Source organism: Armigeres subalbatus, chromosome 3, assembly GCF_024139115.2.
Source record: "Armigeres subalbatus isolate Guangzhou_Male chromosome 3, GZ_Asu_2, whole genome shotgun sequence".
Lineage (NCBI taxonomy): Eukaryota > Metazoa > Arthropoda > Insecta > Diptera > Culicidae > Armigeres > Armigeres subalbatus.
Window position 1 is genome coordinate 187,142,496 of NC_085141.1, and position 21,084 is coordinate 187,163,579.

General features: G+C 40.6%; 1 protein-coding gene across 9 annotated transcripts in view; it reads right to left on the reverse strand.

Moving 5' to 3' along the window:
- LOC134220672 (tight junction protein ZO-1) overlaps positions 1-21,084 on the reverse strand; it is a 192,624-nt gene that overhangs the window by 37,499 nt on the left and 134,041 nt on the right. For 8 of the 9 annotated variants that reach the window (XM_062699772.1, XM_062699774.1, XM_062699769.1 and 5 more), the window contains 3 exons: positions 12,222-12,391; positions 11,799-12,147; positions 1,974-3,752 (listed from right to left, as the gene is read on the reverse strand). In XM_062699772.1, the coding sequence (XP_062555756.1) occupies positions 1,974-3,752; positions 11,799-12,147; positions 12,222-12,391 (2,298 nt within the window). The remainder of the gene's footprint in view (positions 1-1,973; positions 3,753-11,798; positions 12,148-12,221; positions 12,392-21,084) is intronic. The other variant, XM_062699773.1, reaches the window with a different exon arrangement.

The following is a 21,084-nucleotide window of genomic DNA, read 5'->3' on the forward strand; positions in this document are numbered from 1 at the left end:
CAAGCGCGATACAGGGAATAACGGGTTCGGTGGAAAGTTCGTTTTGGAGGAGCAATGAAATAATGGATATACGGACAGTGGGTTGATTTGCGATGATTATGACGACCATGAAATATATGAGTTGTTTTGTAAATTTGTTTCATTATGATTAGTGTTGAATTTGTTTGTTTGTTTGTTGGAAGCGGGGACGAATATATATGAAAATAAAACAGAGAAAAATCACACTGTTAGACTCCATGGACAAAATTGTTCGATAAACAATGTACATATATTACAACTGTTGTTAGGATAATGTTAGTACGTCTCATGCAGTTATACATAGATCTGTTATAAAATTTATTTGAAAAATTAGTTTAGCTGTTGCAAGAATATCTTCTTCTAAGTTCTTTTGGATGTCAGTTGTCAATATATGCTAAGCCATGCTTGTCGTGCACGAGACCATTAGACTTCCGATGCGGATTATTTTTAATGTTCAGTCGATTAGTATCAGTTATTCTACAGTTTTGGACTACTTGTTCAGTATTAGTGTCACTATTCATTGCCGAAAAATGGTTAGTCGGATTGTTAGAATCAGTTCCATTCAGGGTCGGAGGTGATTGGTTGTTATAATAGGGGGTCGCTCGTTCGATGCGCATATTATTATCGATATCCGAGAGCTGATCGACGCTTGGGGTGGAAGACTTCCCGAATGATGTTTGCAAACTCAGTGATGATGGTTGCCTGATTGTGTTTGTAAGTCCTGGCATAGAGCTAGAGTGATTCACTTGGTTGTGTAGGGGTATCGGTAGGTAGCTATTGTTCGGGTTAGCGATCGATTTCGGTGCATTATGGGCGGCTTGTTGTAATTGTTTTTCAACTGACAGTTGATATGATGACATGGTTGGCACAGTTGGTATGGGTACAGAATGTAATTGAGGATGTGGGTATTGATTAGTCGATGAAGATGGCCAATAGCTTGGCATTGAATAGCGATAGGGGTACCGAGGAGAATAGTTCACAAATCTACTGGGAGGTGGCACATAGCTGCAGCACGATAGCGGACAAGGTGGTTGAAGATAAGGTAGAAATATGTCCGATGTGAATTCCACCCGCTGATTGTGATATAGGAAGCCATGTGAGGAAGTAAATGAAATTATTGTTCATCCCATTACCAGAAACTACACATAAAATTGACGTGCACACGTTTTACCAAATTTTAATTAATTTATAATTCTACGATTCTCTAAAAAGTGATCGATCTGCGCTAGAATGTTTGATTTAATTTTCTAAAATCAGTTTCTTTCGAAGGCCTCAGCAGTAGCTATTTCAGGCTGCTAAAAGGCGTGGACAGAACAAGCTAAAAGACAGTAGTGACAGTGAAAAATGTTATGGACCTTCCAGGATCATGAATTATTTCTGCTAGCCGCATGCTGTATAAACACATGAATAGTAACTTAGCTTGGACATCGTTGTCTCAGTTGTTGCTAATCAAATAAAACGAAAAAGAAATATAACGACGAATGATTAGCAAGGAGTGACGATAATCATTCAATAACGACATTACAATTGTCATAATAGATGATATTGTCTGTCGATCAACTTTCTTTCGCATACGAGTTCCACAGACTTAGTGATCATATGGCAATCGCTTCTGCTCCAATTGCAAGAGATTATGGATACATAGTATGCCCGTCTCTCCCTTATATCTGTTAATTAGGTAGAAGCGACGGAACATCTCCGATATCCTTGAAATACGAGTTGAAATTTTTTAGAAAAATACTCCCACTAACTCAGTTGCCCATACAATAAATCATCTAGAGTAGATCGATCACACGAAGAGATAACTGTTTTACCAATGATGCATACGATGCTGACGTACATAAACTTTCTAAAAATCTACGTTTTGAAATTACCATTACCGTGATAATGCTAAACATTTAAACATCAAATGCTACGATCTTGGCATCAAAATTCTTTCCACAAATCGAACTTACCTTCGTCTCCGACATCCAAACGGCCCCGCTCTGCTGCTGGTCAATAGAATCCCGCAACTTCCGGTACCACGTGTCCGGATCGTTCAGATTGATGATGGTGCTGAATACGTGCGACCACAGGCGCTCCAATTTTTGGCACTGTTCAAATAGCTTTTTACTGCTCTTGTGCTGCGATTTTGGCAAACCTTGCCGCAGCTGTTTGATATTGTGTTTGGTATCCGCTTTCAGGAATATTACTATCGGATAGAATTGTGCGTAGTTCAGACGATCTACGGCGTTCGGTGTGATGTCCAGGAGCGCATGTTTGCCACGATCCATGATATCACGAATATTTGACAGCCGCACAATACCGCCACATTTAGACGAGCCTTTATCGTCGTCTTGTAAAGGTGCTGTGTATTTATCGGAAAAGTCCTTAACAAGTCGTTCTCGAGCTATATCTGATACTGGACCGAAGAGCACCACCGGTCGCACGAAGCCCGGATGTCGCAGCACTACTCGCTCATACGCAGGGAACTTGGAGATGGAATCCGAGAATACAACGTCATCCCAGTTTTCCCTGGACAGTGACTTAGACCGACGATGTGTGGATCTCCGTCTCCGGAAGAAGCTAACTCTGGATTCGGAGGCGTTCATCTCTTTCTTTGTAGCATTGAACTGCGCTGTTGCCAGTTCTTCAGCGCGTGCTTTGTTAGGGATTACGCCACGTTGTAGTTCTTGATGGCCATGCCCGATGCGTAGAACCTGCCACGCACCGACTACTCCGTTATACAAGGTGTCTATCACCCGGAACACGTCACCTGCCTTGAACGAGAGTTCACCCTTTGAGGGGTTCTCGCAGTGGAAATGAGTCTTAATGTGGAAGGAATCTCCTCTTTGTTGGGCGGTGATATTGTCATATTCGTCCTTACAGTACTGTACAATCAGATCGATACGATCTTGTAAACTAAGCAGATAGAGAACTGCCTCTTCTCTGGTAACTCCGTTCATGTCCATATCGTTTACTTTAATAATTTTATCACCAGGTACCAGCCCTTGTGCAGCTGCTGGACTATTTTGCTGCACAGCGGTGACAAAAATACCCACTTCATTACCTCCCGATAACCGGATGCCGACGGAGCCTTCTTTCTGGAATGTGATGTATCGAGGCTCCGAGGTGGGTTTCTCGTCGTGTAACGGCCGCCTCGTACTGTAAAAGTCCTCACCTCGTGGCGGAGGAGGTCGTGGTGGTTCATCAACGGTACTACGCGATCGACTATGTCCACCACCACTGGTTGTTCCGTCGCCCACTCGGCTACTCGTTGCCCCTGGAGGCGTACTGGGTCTGTCTAATTGTTGTAAAGAAATATCTGTTAGTGGACCTCGTGATCTCCCGCGTGGCGTCAGGTTGCTTTTATCATCTACTAGTAACGTACTCATCGCTGATGGCCGGGTCGGTGGTTGAACGTACAGGTTCTGTCCGGAGTAGCCTCCGCCCGTTCCGTTAAGGTAATTCTCGTCCATATTGCTACAGTTCGAGACTTGAGCCGTGTGGGAATAGACTGGCGATTGCATGCCGGAACTGGTGCCACCGCCGAGGCCAGCGTTCAGCGTGGCACTGGTAGAGTCCCGCAGTACGGCCAGTGTTAATCGTTCCTTGCAACCGTCGATGATCTTTTTCGCTTCCTTTAAACTCATCGAGTCGTTGCAGTTGGTATTATGTATCCTTGTTACAAGGTCACCTTCTTGCAGCGAATAACCGTTGGCAGCTAGTTGATCTTTCGTCTTGGACGAAATTTCCTGGCGATTGAAGGGAAGAAAAACATGTTGTGGTGTAGATTCAAATGTAAGTTTTTTGATAAACATTATGAAAACTGTTAACTAATGACAAATGTTTGAAGCACTATTTGATTGTCGGTTTACAATACACGATAAGCGTACAACTGGAATTTTATTATAAAGAATACGTGCAATATTTAAATCTGTAATTTTCAAGAGAAACATAATAGTATTATAGATTGTTGAAGTTATTTGACTAAGCTTGATTGATTGCACTCAACTACTGCGGGGCCTTGCTTAGCCGTGCGGTAAGGTGCGCGGCTACAAAACAAGACCATGCTGAAGGTGGTTTGGGTTTGGGTTTGTTTCCCGTTTGCGAGGTGGCACTGTTCCAGTGGGGGATGTAATGCCAATGAGAAGAAGAAGAAGATCTACTGCGTGATTGGCCTGAATCAAAAAAATTGTGATGGAACTAAAATTAAAATCCTATTTCCTAAATCCTATTTAGAGATACCATATATTATAAGACCAATAATCACGTTCTTGCAATCAATAGGGACAAGAGAAGAACGGCACACGTTGCTACCAGAAACCTAAGAGTTTGCTGCATAATATTTATAATATGTTCGGAAGGAAACCTTAAATAACTTGCTCTAATCGATGCGGCGAATTTGTCTGCCTAAAATGAAAAGGTTCTATAAAGGAAACGGCCATACATGTAAATAACAAGTATGTAACTTTGAGAAGATGGAGGAAGTCGTGCATTTAGTGTTATCGAAAGGAAAGGACTGCGTACCATCTATGACCGGGTGCAGGTGGAAGACGGTACATGGAAGAGACGAATGAACCACGAGTTGCATTAGCTGTTGGGTGAACCACCCATATCGTTCGCAAAACAAAAAACAGACGACTAGCTGCGTTGAGCCGGTAGCCGGAGCCGGAACCGCGTAGATTCCAAAAATCGCGAAAAAACGTAAAACGCGTAAGTAACATAAAATACTATAATATTATTAATAAAATCCACACAGTAAGAGCAAAATGATGCGTGGAAATAAAGCAAAATCGAATAAAGCAATGATAAAAAGGCTTAGAGATAAAAAGAGCTATACAATTTTTTCAATAAAAAGACACCAAATTTGAGGATTTCCTAATTCAAATCTTCTTTGCACGTCGATTATTTCTGATTACCTGCCTATACTTCTTCTTCTTCTTATAGGCATTACATCCCCACACTGGGACAAAGACTCCTCGCAGCTTAGTGTTCATTAAGCACTTCCACAGTTATTGACTGCGAGGTTTCTAAGCCAAGTTACCATTTTTGCATTCGTATATCATGAGGCTAACACGATGATACTTTTATGCCCAGGGAAGTCGAGAAAATTTTCAATCCGAAAATTGCCTAGACCGGCACCGGGAATCGAACCCAGCCACCCTCAGCATGGTCTTGCTTTGTAGCCTGGCGTCTTACCGCACGGCTAAGGAGGGCCCCGTACCTGCCTATAAGACCAATGCTATTTCATTTAATACCAGTACCTGACTATAACTTTATTGGTACGGGACATATTGTTGAACAAAACATTTTTTGCTGTTCAAATTGTATTTATTTTGTTTCTGTCTATCTGAAATGCTATTCCCCGGATGCTATACCTAAGATGGCAGCCCCATACCGGTGGATAGGGAACCTTGGGCCAACAACCTACTGTTCCAGAAACATCAATTTGTTCGAGAATCCGGTAATGAAAGAATACGGAATGATTTTACGGCGACGACTCTTAGCGCGAAATAACGGACACGAATAGGAACATGGAACGTTTTAACCCTAGCCCAGCAGGGTAAATTGGCACAACTTGACAATGAGGCACGCCGCATGAAGCTTGAGATCCTGGTACTTAGTGAAGTCCTTTGGCCAAACTATGAAAAACACAGAATGCCGTTGGGACAAATTCTGCTATACTCTGGTTTACGAGGTGAACACGCTCCCCGGCATCGCGGAGTTGGCTTCCTACTAATTGCCCAGGCACACTCTGCGCTTGTGAAGTGGGAACCTATAAGTAAAAGGATAATCGTTGCCAGATTTAGAACACGGGTCCGAAGCCTTACTATAATCCAATGTTATGCGCCAACCGATGCTGCCGATCTGCAAGACAAAGAGTTACAGTCAACTCAATGCCGTCGTTGATAGAATTCCGAATGATGATATCAAGATCTGTTTGGGCGACTTCAATGTGAAGATCAGATCCGACAACTCGAGCCATGAGCGCATTATGGGACGCCATCTCAGAGAAATGAGCGAAAACGGAAAGCTGTTCGTAGAATTCTGTGGTTATAACGACATGGTGATCGGGGGATCGTTCTTCTCTTATCGACCAGTTCACAAGGTCAGGTCTCCCACGACGTCTTTACAGAAAATCAAATCGACCATATCAGCAATCGACCAGCAACAGCAGAAAATGGAAACGGAGCCTTCTTGATGTACGGAACAAACGTAGTGCCGCGTCTGATCATCACCTCCTCATCGGCGAAATACGCCTGCGCATTGCGTGGATTCGTCGGCAGGAGGAGAGAGTTGGACGACGGTTCAACACACGCCAACTGGAAGATGCCACGGTGAAACGGTCCTGGAGGCGCGTGCTGCAGATATTCCGAAAGGTGGCAGTGTGGAAGATTAATGAACCGCCATCAAGAATGCCTTCATCGCCACCAGCGAGAATAATCTGGGTAAACTGCGCACCCAGAGAAAACAATGGATCGCCGATGAAACCTGGAGGAAGACAAAGGAGCGAAGAAAGGCCAAAGCCGCGATAGAGCGATCAAAAACCAGAGGAGCCGAAGTCTTAGCCCGTCAACGATAATCCGCTCTGGAGAAGGAAGTGAAACGCTCATGACGATAGGACAAACTAGCGTGGGCGGACTCTCTGGCCGAAGAAGGAGAGAGCCGCAGCAAGCGAGGACATTCGCCTCCTATAAGATATCTCACGACGCTTAAGCGGGGCGAAGACGTATGGTCAGTTATTGACTGATCCAACATTCCAGCTGAAACGCTGGTTCGAGCACTCCGAACAACGTTTACAAGTGCCAGCCAGGCCACCACCCCGGCATGATCTACCTAGGATCCGACGTATAATACGCGTCAATACCGAAACTCCATCACTGCTAGAGATTCGAACAGCCATCCAAAGCATGAAATCGAATAAAGTCCCGCGGTGTTGAACTTAATCTGTAGATTAAAAAAACACTTAAACAAAGATTTAAACAAATAAATAAATAAATAAAGCCCCAGGGGTTGATCGCATATCAGCAGAGATGCTCAAAGCTGACCCCATAACATCCGCTTAACTACTGCATTGTTTATTTTGTAATATCACATGGGACACCGCAACTTTCCCGGTCGACTGGATGCAAGGTATCTTACCCGAGTAGACGAAAATAATATCAAATGTTGATAAGATAACAAAATGAGATATGGACATGATTGATATAAGAGATAAAAGATCAAACGACAATATCAATGTTTTGCACTGAAATATCACGAGGAGATCAAGTTATGTTATATGTAATAAGTGATCAATATCATGTGCCATTAGTTTGTTCTTATCCATAGCATATCTTGATATTTAAATGATATTTCGGTGCTAAATTTTTGATACTGTTGCCTGTTCTTTTATCACTTATATCAATCAAGTCCACATCATGTTTTGTTATTCTGTTCATGGCTTTTGCCCGGGTAGTGAAGGTGCCCAAAAAGGGTGACCTGGCTGTATGCGATAACTGGCGAGCCATTATGTTGCTGTGTACTGTTCTCAAAGTTCTATGCAAAGTTATCCTAGCCCGGATTCAGGAAAAGATCAATGCGACACTCTGGCGGCAGCAAGCTGAATTCCGTGCCGAAAGATCCCGCGTGGACTATATTGTCACGCTCCGAATCATTCTGGAGCAAGTCAACGAATTCCAAGAGCCCCTTTACTTGGTATTAATTGACTACGAAAAACTTTCGACCGTTTCAATCACGAGAGTTTTTGGGGCGCCCTGAGATGCAAGGGGGTTCCTGAGAAATTCATCGGCCTAATCGAGGCCATCTCGTGTGGGGTCTTGTCCGATCCTATCCGAATCGTAGCTGGTGTGAGGCAAGTATGTATCACCGTTACTGCTCATCATCGTAATCGACGAGATTCTGGTAGGTGCGATTGACCGTGAATAAAACCGCGGGCTGCTATGGCACACTATAACCCTGGAGCACTTAAATAACTTGATGACGTTGCACTCCTCGCTCAACGGCGCTCTTTAATGCACAGTAAGCTCAACGACCTTGCCAAGCGCTCCTCTTCGGCAGGTTTAGTCATCAACGAAAACAAAACCAAATTGCTGGATGTAAACACGGTGACCCCTTCCAGTTTCACAGTAGCCGGACAATAAGTGGAGAATGTTGAAAGCTTCCAATGTCTTGGTAGCCAAATGGCGTCAGACGGCGGTACCAAGATCGACATAGGCGCACAGATCAAAAAAGCAAGGGCTGCCTTGCAAGTTTAAGAAATATCTGGAAAACAGACAGATAAGTGAATGCATCAAAATACGAATATTCAACTCTAACGTTAAATCTGTGCTGTTATACGCTAGCGAAACATGGTGTGTATTAATGGAGAACACTCAACGGTTGCAGGTGTTCATCAACAGATGCCTGCGGTATATAATTCGGGCATGGTGGTCTCACAACTGGATCTTAAACAATGAGCTTCATCGTCGTTGTCACCAGTGGCCGATAGCAACAGAAATTCGGGATCGTGAAACTTGCTAGCTCACTGGGTGGGGATAATTTCATTCAGGGTCGTTAATTCACCAACTTACCGTTTCGTTCATGAACTGATCAGTCCTTATGACTTGTACCTACCAGAGAGAGGAACACTGTTGAAGCGGAACACTTGTAGAATAGGGGTGCCTGTTTTCTTGATTGCGTGAAATGCAAAGGTTTTACACCGTTCAAATATCTTAAAAGCCTAAAGAAAATCATTTTCTGAATAATTATCAAAAGACGTGGCTTGAAGACTTCTCTGTGAGTCCGAAGCTTACGAAAACAATACAAAATTGCAAAAATGCCTTATTGCTCCAGGGATGTGCGTTTGTAAATGAATCGCTACAACCTGCTCAATTGGATTTCATAGTTTATGATTTATTTGCCCTCATTGGGCCCTAATTAGTCACACTCTTAGATAGGGTACTTGCATGCTGGGCCTCTAGCCCGTGGATTCGTTGATCTTGGTGGCTGGCGGTCGACTACGATGGAGGAGCGCGACGGACGGTTCGCCGCAGGTGAAACTCGAAGCGACTCGTTGATTGCAGGTTGTCGATGTAGGTTGTAGCAGATGATGGGGGTTCGCCACCGTTGAAGCAGTGGCTCGAGAGGTTGCTGTCGGTTCGCCACCGGCGTGGTAGGTGGCCGTGAGGCTGATGACAATTCGCCACCGGCGTGGCAGATGGCTGAGATTCTGATGACGGTTTGCCACCGGCGTGGCAGATCTCCGAGAGTCAGATGACGGTTCGCCACCGACGTGGCAGATGTCCGAGTGTCTGATGATGGTTCGCCACCGGCGTGGCAGATGTCCGATTGTCTGATGACGGCTCGCCACCGGCAAAACGGATAGCCAAGAAGCTGGTCGTTGACTTCGGTCTTACAAAATGGCCGACGGTACTGGACAGGCACTGGTGATATGGCACTCCGAAATACCACCTTCCAATGGCGGATGCAAAATGGTGGTTTGCTTGGATGCCCCGGTGTTTGCACGTGACAGGTCCCCTTTTCTGTCGAATCTTTACAGATGACGAATCACTGGTGTTTCGTGCGCAGATCGGGACACTTTAGCGACTCGTGCAACTCCGGGTGGCACGCCTCAGCCTGTGCGAAAGGATCAAAAGAAAAAGGTCCTCTGATCGGACCTGCCAGGAGGCATTAGTACCCTATCGTGTGACTATTTTCCTTTTTATAATAACTTTTTACTTGTATATCTAACAATTACCTTTTTCTTGGATGTATTTTCGTTTAGGCACTTATTTCACAGTATTCGCTTTTGAAATAATATTCGTACTAACTAAAATACAATTTTCAATTTATTTTTAGGTTACTTTTTGCATGTGGTTTTACTAACCGTACTATTTTTTTGACTTTAGCACTTTTTTTTATTTTATCCGTACTATTAGACTAAGTAGGATTTTACACTGCAAAATTTACAAAAAAACACATCTTTAGATAAATAAGCACAATTTTACAACTAATTTTAACAAAACCTTTAGACTATAATTTTACACACGGCGCGCACTACTAATTCGTCTGATTATTTCGACAGAAAAGAAATTTTCTCAGTTGCGGCTGAGCTTTTATAACATTTAAGAAGTGTAATTTTGGAGCGCAAACTTCGTGACAAAAATACGAGGTTTGACATTCATATACTCCTCCACCTTTGCATATCATCTTGTCTTGATATAATAGCGACCCCTAGTTGTCATATATTTTTTTGTTACAAGTGTTTGTTTTGGCAACACGTCCACCTCGCTACCAATAAATACCGATAAAAAGGACTGAATGGAATTGAACTGCGTGAGTGCTGCATCTGTCAAACCTTAAGTGAGTTTCCCAGAGCAGTCACTCACTGGTATGTTAAGTGTAGTATAGGGTAAATGCGTTGGATATAGGATTTGTGGTGGAGCCAGCAAATTATCATTTTGGAACCATCGGTTACAATCGGAAGTGGGGCTGGGTCGCCCACACTATACGTAGGGGCGGAAACGAAATCTGCAAACAAGCGTTAGACTGGAACCCTGCGGGACATTGCAGCAGAGGCAGACCCAGAGGCTCATGGCGGCGAAGCCTCAATAAAAATAAAAGAAGTAGGTCGAAATCTAAACTGGCAACAGGTTAAAGCGATAGCTGGACATCACTCAGGATAGAAATCTTTCAAGTCGGCCCTTTTGTACCACCGGAGGTGTATAACAAGGTGAATACAAACAGGTGTAGCAGTATGCCAATTTCATGATTCAGCCATCTTGGATTTTTATATGGGGCAGCCACCGAGTTTGTTTATGTTTTGCACTGAAAATGAATTTTTCACCCCCGCGCAAGTCTCTCCCATCTACTGTCGAAGTAAGTGAACCCTGATATAAGAACCCTGGTGTATAAGACCCATAAGTAAGTGTCTGTAAACAACACACGATGCTTCTGTAGCTATAAATTGCAACCAACAAGGCTTCATTTTTGAACATCAAAAAACAAAATGAGAAATTTTAACTACCTTTTTGGAACAATAAATTCAAAATAAAAAAATCTACTGCGTATGTTTCATTTGGCGGCCCGAACATTTTTTTGTAAAGCTTGAGGTTTCGATCATGTTTTTTCCCAAAAACTCGATTATTGTTAAAGCATTCCCCCTAGCTATGCCATTGTTTTCTTGTAATTATCGTAAAGACTTAGAGATAAACGCGTTTTTGACGGCCATTTGAATGTTCGAGAAATGAATGTTCGCTAAACTATAGTGCAAGTTTGCGTTTCTTGTAAATTTTATAATTAATTCCAGTAATCAGTTGAATGATTCAATTTCCTTGTTTTTGTCAATTAAGGAGTAGCAATCAATAAAAGCTGAGCTAATCTGCCTTAAGCCCTCAGTACACTGTTTGTCATGATGACAAATCTCGCCTAACTTTTCAAAAGGACCTAAGTAACATTTTTTTCATGAATTAATTTGAATAGCGCAATCAACAGAAAACCATGAAAGTTTTCGATTGCAGTACTCAAATTAATTCATGAAAAAAATGTTACTTAGGTCCTTTTGAAAAGTTAAGCGAGAAATATTTGTCAAGATTAGCCGGATATCTATCAGACTGATCAGAAATCGATATGGATATCAGGCTGACTTGACAAATATTTGTCATTATGACAAACAGTGTACTGATAGCTTTAGAAACGTCGTATTTATAAACCCGTGAAAATTATTTATGAATACTAGGCTTTGAAGCAACCATGTGGCAGAGGAGAATTTGATGCCGATAAAAGAAGATCAATTCTATTTTTCAGAGAACACTTACCTTAATAAATAATCTACATCCTAAAACGATGCCGAAATCATCTTTCTTGCTCGCTTTCGTAACAATCACTTTGATTTGCTGCTGAGATCCATTATTTCCTAACGCGCCCAGCCCAAGTCCGGTGGAGCTGAGGCTGTGCTGATGCTGATGCTGATGAGTGTTGCCGCCGACGCCACCGCTGGGCATACCGACGTTGCCGCCCGTAGATTGCATTAGACTATGATTCGGAACGCGTCGCTTCACCACCAACGTCACCGTGCAACCACTGTCTCGCAGCACTTGCACGGCCGTCGCGTACTCGACATTCTCCAGCGAGATACCGTCGACCGAAATAATCCGATCGTTAACCCTGGGAAGTAGGTAAAGGCAAGTGCCGTTCAGCACAAGATGCAAATCATCAATTTCTAGTGGGAAGGTACTTACTGTAGTTGTCCCTCCGCTGGACCATGCTTGAGCACGTCGCTCACCGCTATCGATGGGTCGCCATTGGCAAAGTGTGGATTGTCTCGCCCACCGGACACCGCTATTCCGAATCCATAGCCCATTACCCGTGACAGCTGGACAGTGCTGTAGTCCCATGACGTCCGTTCGCTCTGTGAAGTGAAACAAAAGAAGACACAACTTATTATTACCAACTATATGTAAATACCAAACTGGTCAATTGTACAAAATTGAGGTAGAAATGATTTATAGTTTTTTTTCCATATGAGGCAGATAAAGATTTTCCCTTATAAGCGCATGACTTTCGTTACTGAACATCACATCTTAGTACACGTTCAACGCATCGCATACGAAATACCATTTTTAAATAACAACGATGTACGGGAAAGTAGGTTCGTCCATACCAAAACAGAGAGGAGATAATTTTTAAATAATTCACCCAGCGTGTCTAGACGTTAAAACGCTTCGCCATTCAGCCACCAATGGACACGAAGCACGGTGCAATACGGCACGGAAACATAGAGGTGAGACGATCAAAATAATACGGAAAGCGATGGTAATGTACAACGTACGTATAGGAGCTAGCACGTAGTTTAAAATACAATTGGATGCATTGCATAGCCAGAACAGTTATGGAAAGATAATGGAGGTGGGCGGATCACAAATTTACCCAAACTGTAAAAAAATGTACGGGTAGTATTTGACGCAAGCTCATAGCGCGATTGACCTTCGATAATTGCTTGTTGTGCCAAGTTTTGATCAATTCTACAAAATCTAGATATTACCGTCAACTGGGGGGAAGATGATCATTGAGGTAGATGATCATTTGATGTGTCAGTCAAAAGTGCCACATTTTTTTATGAAACGGTAATCAACAGTATTCTCCGTTCAAGTAATGTTACCGCTAGGTAGAAATCCGAGTTTTCGATTATAATCATGAAAATGTAATTTGTGGAAGAAAAGATAGAGATAGTCATAAATGACGCTATTTTCGTTTCAAATATTGACTTCGTAGACTTCTTTACGTAGTAAATTCAACATTCATACAAATAACCTAGTGTATTTTGACTACTAGGTCATAATGATTTTAGTAGAGCTGTCTTGATCAACTTCACCCCAAACCAGATTACTCAAAAAATGTGTGATAATTTAATTTATTTTAATAAATGCGAATGCATTTCAGAAAACTAAAGTTGTTGATTATTGCAACGTATAGCAGTACATGTTTTGAAAATATTTGTTTCGATTCAAAAACTAAACACACATTGTTATTGCATGTTTTGTATTAAAAATGATCATCTTCCCCCCAGTTGACGGTACTTTGTACTGTTGTTCACCAATTTTTAAGACAAGTTCAAATGTTTAACAGTTGGTTAAGTATAAATGCAAAGTTTGATATGTCTGTATCTTGACTTAAATTTATGATGATTGTGAAATCAGATCGAAACGATATAATTTCGGGTCAAAGAACGAGATTAAATTGTGGGCGTGATAAAATTGAATCATGAAACATCTGTTAAAATCTTTAACTTAGATCTTCAGGGTACAGAAGGTACTAAGTAAAATATGCTTTACCGTTTTTAGCACAGCACGATTTTTCCAACGTGTACCAACATTGAATGATTTTTTAAACATGAATATTGCATTTATTAGAATCTACTTCTATATTTTCACCATAGCTTAAATTTATATAATACTAGCAGACCCGTCGAACTTCGTTTCGCCTAAAATTGATTTATTTTCTGATTAGATCTCGAGTTATGAAGAAATTGGTGTTTTATTTGTATGGGAGCCCCCCTTTCCAACGCGGGGAGGGGTCTCGAACCATCTTAAGAACCTTCCCCGGCCCCAAAAACCTCTACATACAAATTTTAACGTCGATCGGTTCAGTAGTTTCCGAGTCTATAAGGCACAGACAGACAGAAATTCATTTTTATGTATATAGATGTAAATAGATGTAAATTATATATATATATATATATATATATATATATATATATATATATATATATATATATATATATAAAACCCAGATTAATCCACCTAGCAGTGATGATGCCTTTCTCATGCAATATAAAAAAATATTGAGAAAATCACATTAGAAAGGATCAAAAATCTTTTTTCAAGGGAGGGCCCCTGGGAAAAAACAATTATTTTACAATAATTCCGAAATGCAATGTCTGATCGGGCCAAACAATAGGACCGCATTCCCTGTCGAATGCAACTTGTTGCGAGTAAATCGGATAATGCTAAGTTCCATAAAGTGTTCAACAGAATTTGTACACATACACACATACACACACAGCAGGCAGGAGCAATAGCCTGTCGGTACAACTTTGTTGTACGAGAAAGGCAAAATACGTGAATTTTGTCAAAATAGAATCGTTTTGTCTCATTAAATAACCGCAATTTCAGAGCAATGAAAGCATGAGAAAGCATATTAAGTTGCAGTTAATTTGCTCTGATACGAGTCGTATCATACGATGCTTAACTTTTAACTCCCTCATATACTATCGTTATACGCAGAACTGTCCCATGTATACAGGAAATCCCAGCAAACATGGGACTAATATGCGTATGACGGCAGTATAATAGGTCGAGAAAGCCCATGTGTATTACAGCATGTAACAAACAAGCAAAACTGAGAATAAACAAAACGCCAATCACCGCTCTTCAGTTTCCGTTGCAGTGAAAGTAATCGTTTAAGTGTTGTTCAGCGTATGTGTACACAAAATATGTACTCCTCCTTATGGCATGAGGAAAATTTGAAGAGTCTTCCAAAAATTATTTCATCTGCTTTTATTATACTACGCAGTCCACAGATCCACGCGGCATAACGCACTGAACAAAACTAATAATAAATGCCGACAGACGAAGATGAAACCGGAAGGGATTGTAAGAGCGTTGCGAAAACATAATTCTGAGGTTTATGTATGGTTTGCGATTATTCGTAAAGTATGATGGATGCAGCATAAATAAATTAAACAGAACAACGAACCAATTTGCCCTGCGTTGCTCTTTTCAGTTTGCTGAACGTCATAAATTGAATGGACTATAATTGTTCTCCGCAGGAGCAGCAACCACATCGGTACTATAGTGAGATAGACATCGGTCATGTGTAATTGGAAGCCTTTCAATTAAAGTTAAATTGAGTTATGCTTTGGAAAGATCATTCCGATCATATTTGTGCAATCATGTTTACCAGATATCCGCCCGCATCGCCACTCCCGCTTGTCAGTATAATGCTGTTGTTCAAAACAATCAAACCACTGTTCCAGCGATCACTTGAGAGTCGCATCTTCAAGTATTTTCCAATTTATTTATTTCTAACTACAGGTCTACACTTTTAATTCACTAAGTTACCGGAATACATCTTCTTCAAACACAATACAAAGAGTTTTAATTGCAAGAGCTAACAATAAAATTATGTAGCACACCGGCTAAAAGCTGTGACAAGACTGAATAAGTAATACTTATGATATCGCACATGCAGTGAACGCATAGGCAAAAAAGAAACATGTGAATCACATAAAACTGCAGCATAGGGTGCACGAGCAAGAGCGACCGTGCACTTTTATTGAGAGAGGTTTGAAGATTTTTATTTATATAGGGGGAATGACGGCTTTGGCAGATTTTGTTCTATTATTGGCAGGGGTTTTTTTTTATGACTGACTAGGCTCAAATTTGGCCTAAACATTCTTTGGATATCAAAGAATATTGTGGCCAAATTTCATAAAATTTGGTCGACAAAAAACCCCCAGCCAATAATAGAACAGAACCTGCCAAAGCCGTCTTTCCCCCTACCTACCTACTTATCATTGAAGATAACAAATGGATTATGAATTTTTTTTTACTTGTCATAAGACGAGTTTGTATTCCATTTAATTCCACTTTGACAGATACGTATTTCGTCCTCAACAGTAAGGCCGTCTTCAGTGTCTCGTACTTGAATCAACTCGAGTCAAGTACGAGACACTAAAGACACGTATTATGACAAGTAAATACATTCTACAAAAAGCTTAACATAATTTTAGTATATAACTTTTTTCTTTTTTTTCTTTTTAGTGTTGTTTGCTCTGTGTTGTTGGGGGGCTCCCATACAAATAAAACACAAATTTCTCCATAGATCGAGAATTAATCAAGCAAATGGAACCGAATCTGGCATGTGGAGGTTTTGGAAGGGAAGATATGTTTCTGTGGTGGTTAGAACCCCCTTTTCCTCCTGGAAAGGGGGACTTCCATACAGTATATAATTTAAAATAATCTTCATATCTAAAAATGGAATGAAAGAATTGGAATAAGTGACAAAAACATTCGATTATTAAGAGCAGTGCCACATTGGGCCACGCCGGGAGATTAGGAGGAAAAAAATATTTTCACCATGATGATAATATTTTAGGAACAAAGTGTCTTCAGCAATGTCAAAGCTTATTATTTAAGCTTTATTTTGAAGTTTGTTGCAATAGGGTGGCCCCACTACATTTTGAGATAATTTTTTTAACTTCTATATTTCTAATTTTAGCATTGTACGATGTTCTAGAAAGTTGTTCCTTATTTAATTTTGAGGCACTTTGCTGAAGAAACCATTGTTGTACGCCGTTTATATCATTTGTTATGATAATTTTGAATAATTATGTTAGGGTGACCCTAAAAAACCAATATTTTGGTTGTAACTTTTTAGTTTTAATTTTTATCGAAGTGACGTCTTCTACAAAGTTTTAGAGCATAAAAAAATGCACGTTTTGGCTACATAAGACTTCTAGAACTGATGATTTTGATTTTCTCTTACATACAGCCATTTTTTTAAATGATGGAAAAACCTCAAATTCCCTCAAATTCCCCTATACCAAAATATGCAGAGCAATCCTTAGCCCTTCCTCTGCATAACCCGGGGAAAAATTGATTCCCCTTTTCCCCCATTCAAAAATACAGGCATTTGAAAACAACGAATTTGTTCAAGAAAAACAGTGATATCTCTGCAATCCACCAATGAATTCACTCGGTTATGTAACCAAAACGTGCATTTTTTTATGCTCTTAAACTTTGTAGAAGACGTCACTTCGATAAAAATTAAAACTAAAAAGTAACAATCAAAATATTGATTTTTTTAGGTCACCTTAACAGAATTATTCAAAATTTTCATTACAAATGATATAAACGACGTACAACAATGGTTTCTTCAGCAAAGTGCCTCAAAATTAAATAAGGAACAACTTTCTAGAACATCGTACAATGCTAAAATTAGAAATATAGAAGTTAAAAAATTTATCCCAAAATGTAGTGGGGCCACCCTGTTGCAACAAACTTCAAAATAAAGCTTAAATAATAAGCTTTAACTTTGCTGAAGACACTTTGATCCTAAAATATTATCATTATGGTGAAAATATTTTTTTCCTCCTAATTTCACGACGTTATAGTATTTTTTCGTCGTACTCCCGTTTCTCACGTCGCGTCGGTGGAGTTTTTCAGCTGCCCTTAGTTCTTTATATCGCTCTCTATTCGATATTTGGGCCACGGGAGGTCTTGACATCTATGTCATCTTTGAAAAGTCGACCGTCCACCAACCCATTATTGACATTCAGCTATTGATAAAACTTGTCGTGCGTCGTTTCGATCTAAACAAGAACCTAACTTCAAGCGGTCAAGAACTGCGAAAATTTTTTGAAACTTGTGATACTACTGATAAGGGGAACGAATTTATCAAGTGTTAGGTACGTGGGAGAATTATTGAAATCGATCCTGGATCCACGTACAACCTAATGACGATGCAACATAATTGACGAACTGTTAAAGTTGAAACAGCGCTACACGAAAACAGCTCACTATTTTTGGTGCAAACTCCATAGAAATCTCAAATGATAGCCGGTTCAAAGCCTTCTATATTTCTAATTTAAGCATTAAACGATGTTCTAGAAAGTTGTTCCTTATTTAATTTTGAGGCACTTTGCTGAAGAAACCATTGTTGTACGTCGTTTATATCATTTGTTATGATAATTTTGAATAATTATGTTAGGGTGACCTTAAAAAAATCAATATTTTGGTTGTAACTTTTTAGTTTTAATTGTTATCGAAGTGACGTCTTCTACATAATTTTAGAGCATAAAAAAATGCACGTTTTGGTTACATAACACTTCTAGAACTGATGATTTTGATTTCCTCGTACATACGGCCATTTTTTTAAATGATGGAAAAACCTCAAATTCCCCAATACCAAAATATGCAGAGCAATCCTTAATGCATGGAAACATGACCCCCGATAGAACATTTTAAAAATGCACCCACGTGAAAGAGGAAAACCTACACTTTCGTGTAGTTGGTGTTTAAGATATGCTGATTTTTTTTAAACAAGCCTCTTCGGACAAACACACCGTAACCGACTATAAAAGATAACGGCGAGATTAGATTGTGTGTCGATATGAGGCGAGTGAACCAAGCAAGTTAATGTTTGAATCAATCAGCTTTGACAGTTTCATGTTTTTTCATAAACTGGGGGCTATATAGTTATACCCAGCTTGCTAACGGTGTTATTTATGACCAGGATTTTCCCAGAACCTGCTAGAGAGCATACTGCCTGATTATTCTAATACGGTGGCTTTCATTGATGACATTTTGATGTGTTCCTGCCACACGTTCCTGTCTTCATGCATCGGTGACGAACGAAGAGTTACTCGTGGTGGCTGATTCCCTGGCATCAAACAAAGCTCCAGAGCCCGATGGAATGCCGAACAAGCTTTTGGGCAACCCCTCGGCGTACAGGCCAATTGACACGAGTGCATCATCCTCAACAGGCTGACCCCGTACTCAAAGGGTACGGACAACCTGGCAAGCAATCAGTTCGGTTTTCGCAAGGGTAAGTCCACGTTGGACGCTATCTACTCAGTGGTAAAGACCGCTTCTTCTTCTTATTATTATTATTCTTATTGGCATTACATCCCCCACTGGGACATTGCCGCTTCGCTACTTAGTGTTCATTCAGCACTTCCACAGTTATTAAGACGTATCTCAGAGTGATATTTGCCTACCGCACGATATAACACGCTGAAGGCGAGCATGGTGCCAATCGGGCTGGTCATCCGGGAAGACAAGCAGTTTTTTAAGCTACGTGGTAAGCAGCGAGCGTACAAGCAAGGGCGGCTTCGGTCGCCAGATGGCAGCGCTAGTGGGATAACTCCTCGAAAGGTAGATGGCGGATACCTAACATATTGAGCTGGGTGGGAAGACCTCATGGAGAAGTTCACTTCCATCTGGCACAATTCCTGTCAGGCCATGTCTGTTTCCGGCAGTATCTCCGCAGGTTTGGGCATGCGGAGGTCCCTGTCTGCCCTGACTGCCCACACCCAACCAGCGGTTGTTAGATTTTCTAACAATTCTGTAAAAGAATCTAACAAAACCTGTATAAAAACTGGGCATATGCGAAATTGTTAGATTCTTATACAAAAAATGGAAGCTCTCAAACAAATATTGTTAGAAAAGCTAACAAAATTGTTAGATTCTTATACAATACTTGTATAAGAATCTAACAATTTTGCATATGCCCAGTTCTTATACAGATTTTGGTAGATTCTTATACAGAATTGTTAGAAAATCTAACAACCGCCGGTTGCGTGCAGGTGTAGAGGAAACTGCAGAACAGATACTGTTCGTATGTTCTCGTTTCGATGTCGAAAGAAGAGCTATGCTAGATGTTTACGGTCGGGAGACAACCCCGGATACCTTTAATAAGAAGATGTGCCAAGCAGTGAAGAAGTAGAACGCAGTCTCGACTGCAACCACTCAGGTTGCCTGCCGCTTGCATAGAATCTGGCGCGCCAGGATCTAGGGAGTGGGTGTTGGTAATGGTAATGGATTAACGACTGATATTTACTTTAATCGCTCCACTAGAGCGAGGCCCTTGACAAGTTGTACTTCTACTGCACCAGAAATCAAGCAACAGGTATCAGCAACGTGTTCGTACATAAAACTCGCCAAAACATTCGTTTTTACTACTGAAGCAAGCCTTTTAAAATAATGTAGCTAGTACATATGAGTAATTCTCGCTGAAACCGGGCCACTATTTGCACGAGGTTCTTAAAAATGGCTAAATTTATATTCTTACGAAAGCTTTCGGCGAGTATATTAAGGATTCGAGTTAAATTCTTCAGAAATATGAACCCCTCGTTAGTTATACACGAAATCATTTTAATGGACCTCTCGATTTTTGTCAATTTTCGACTCACCAAAACTGCCTAAGCTAAGCATTCCATCAATGTATTAATATTGAAAATTGGTGGTTGCGAACCTGGCGGAAAAATTGTTTTCAAAAAAAATCCAAGATGGCGACCAAATTCAATATGGCTGTATAAGCAGCTTATTATTGCAAATTGCAAATTGAGGATTCACTCTTCCTCTTTCCAATGATGTGCTGATCTCTATGATCGGTTAAGAAATGTTGGAATTATGGAATTATTAATACATCGATGGAATGCTTAGCTTATATTGTGCATTGTATCCGAAAATCTCAGGTGTATGTTTTTTCGATCAAAAGTTATGTACTGTTTACCAATATCAAAATTCTTGAATTATTTAATACAATAACTTGAATACGGCTCCGTTATGCTCAAAACTTTTAAGCCTACGAAATAAAATAGTGTTCTAGATATGATTTTCATTTTTGCAACATATTTGGCTTAGAATAGTGTATGAAATCAAGGAACTGACGTCGTAGTACCATATTAACCATAAAAATAATGCTCGTTGGTCAGATAGACCTTCAAAAAATAATTTGGTAAATCGTACATAACTTTGGATACAAAAACATACACCTGAGATTTTTGGATACAATGCACAATATAAGCTAAGCTTTCCA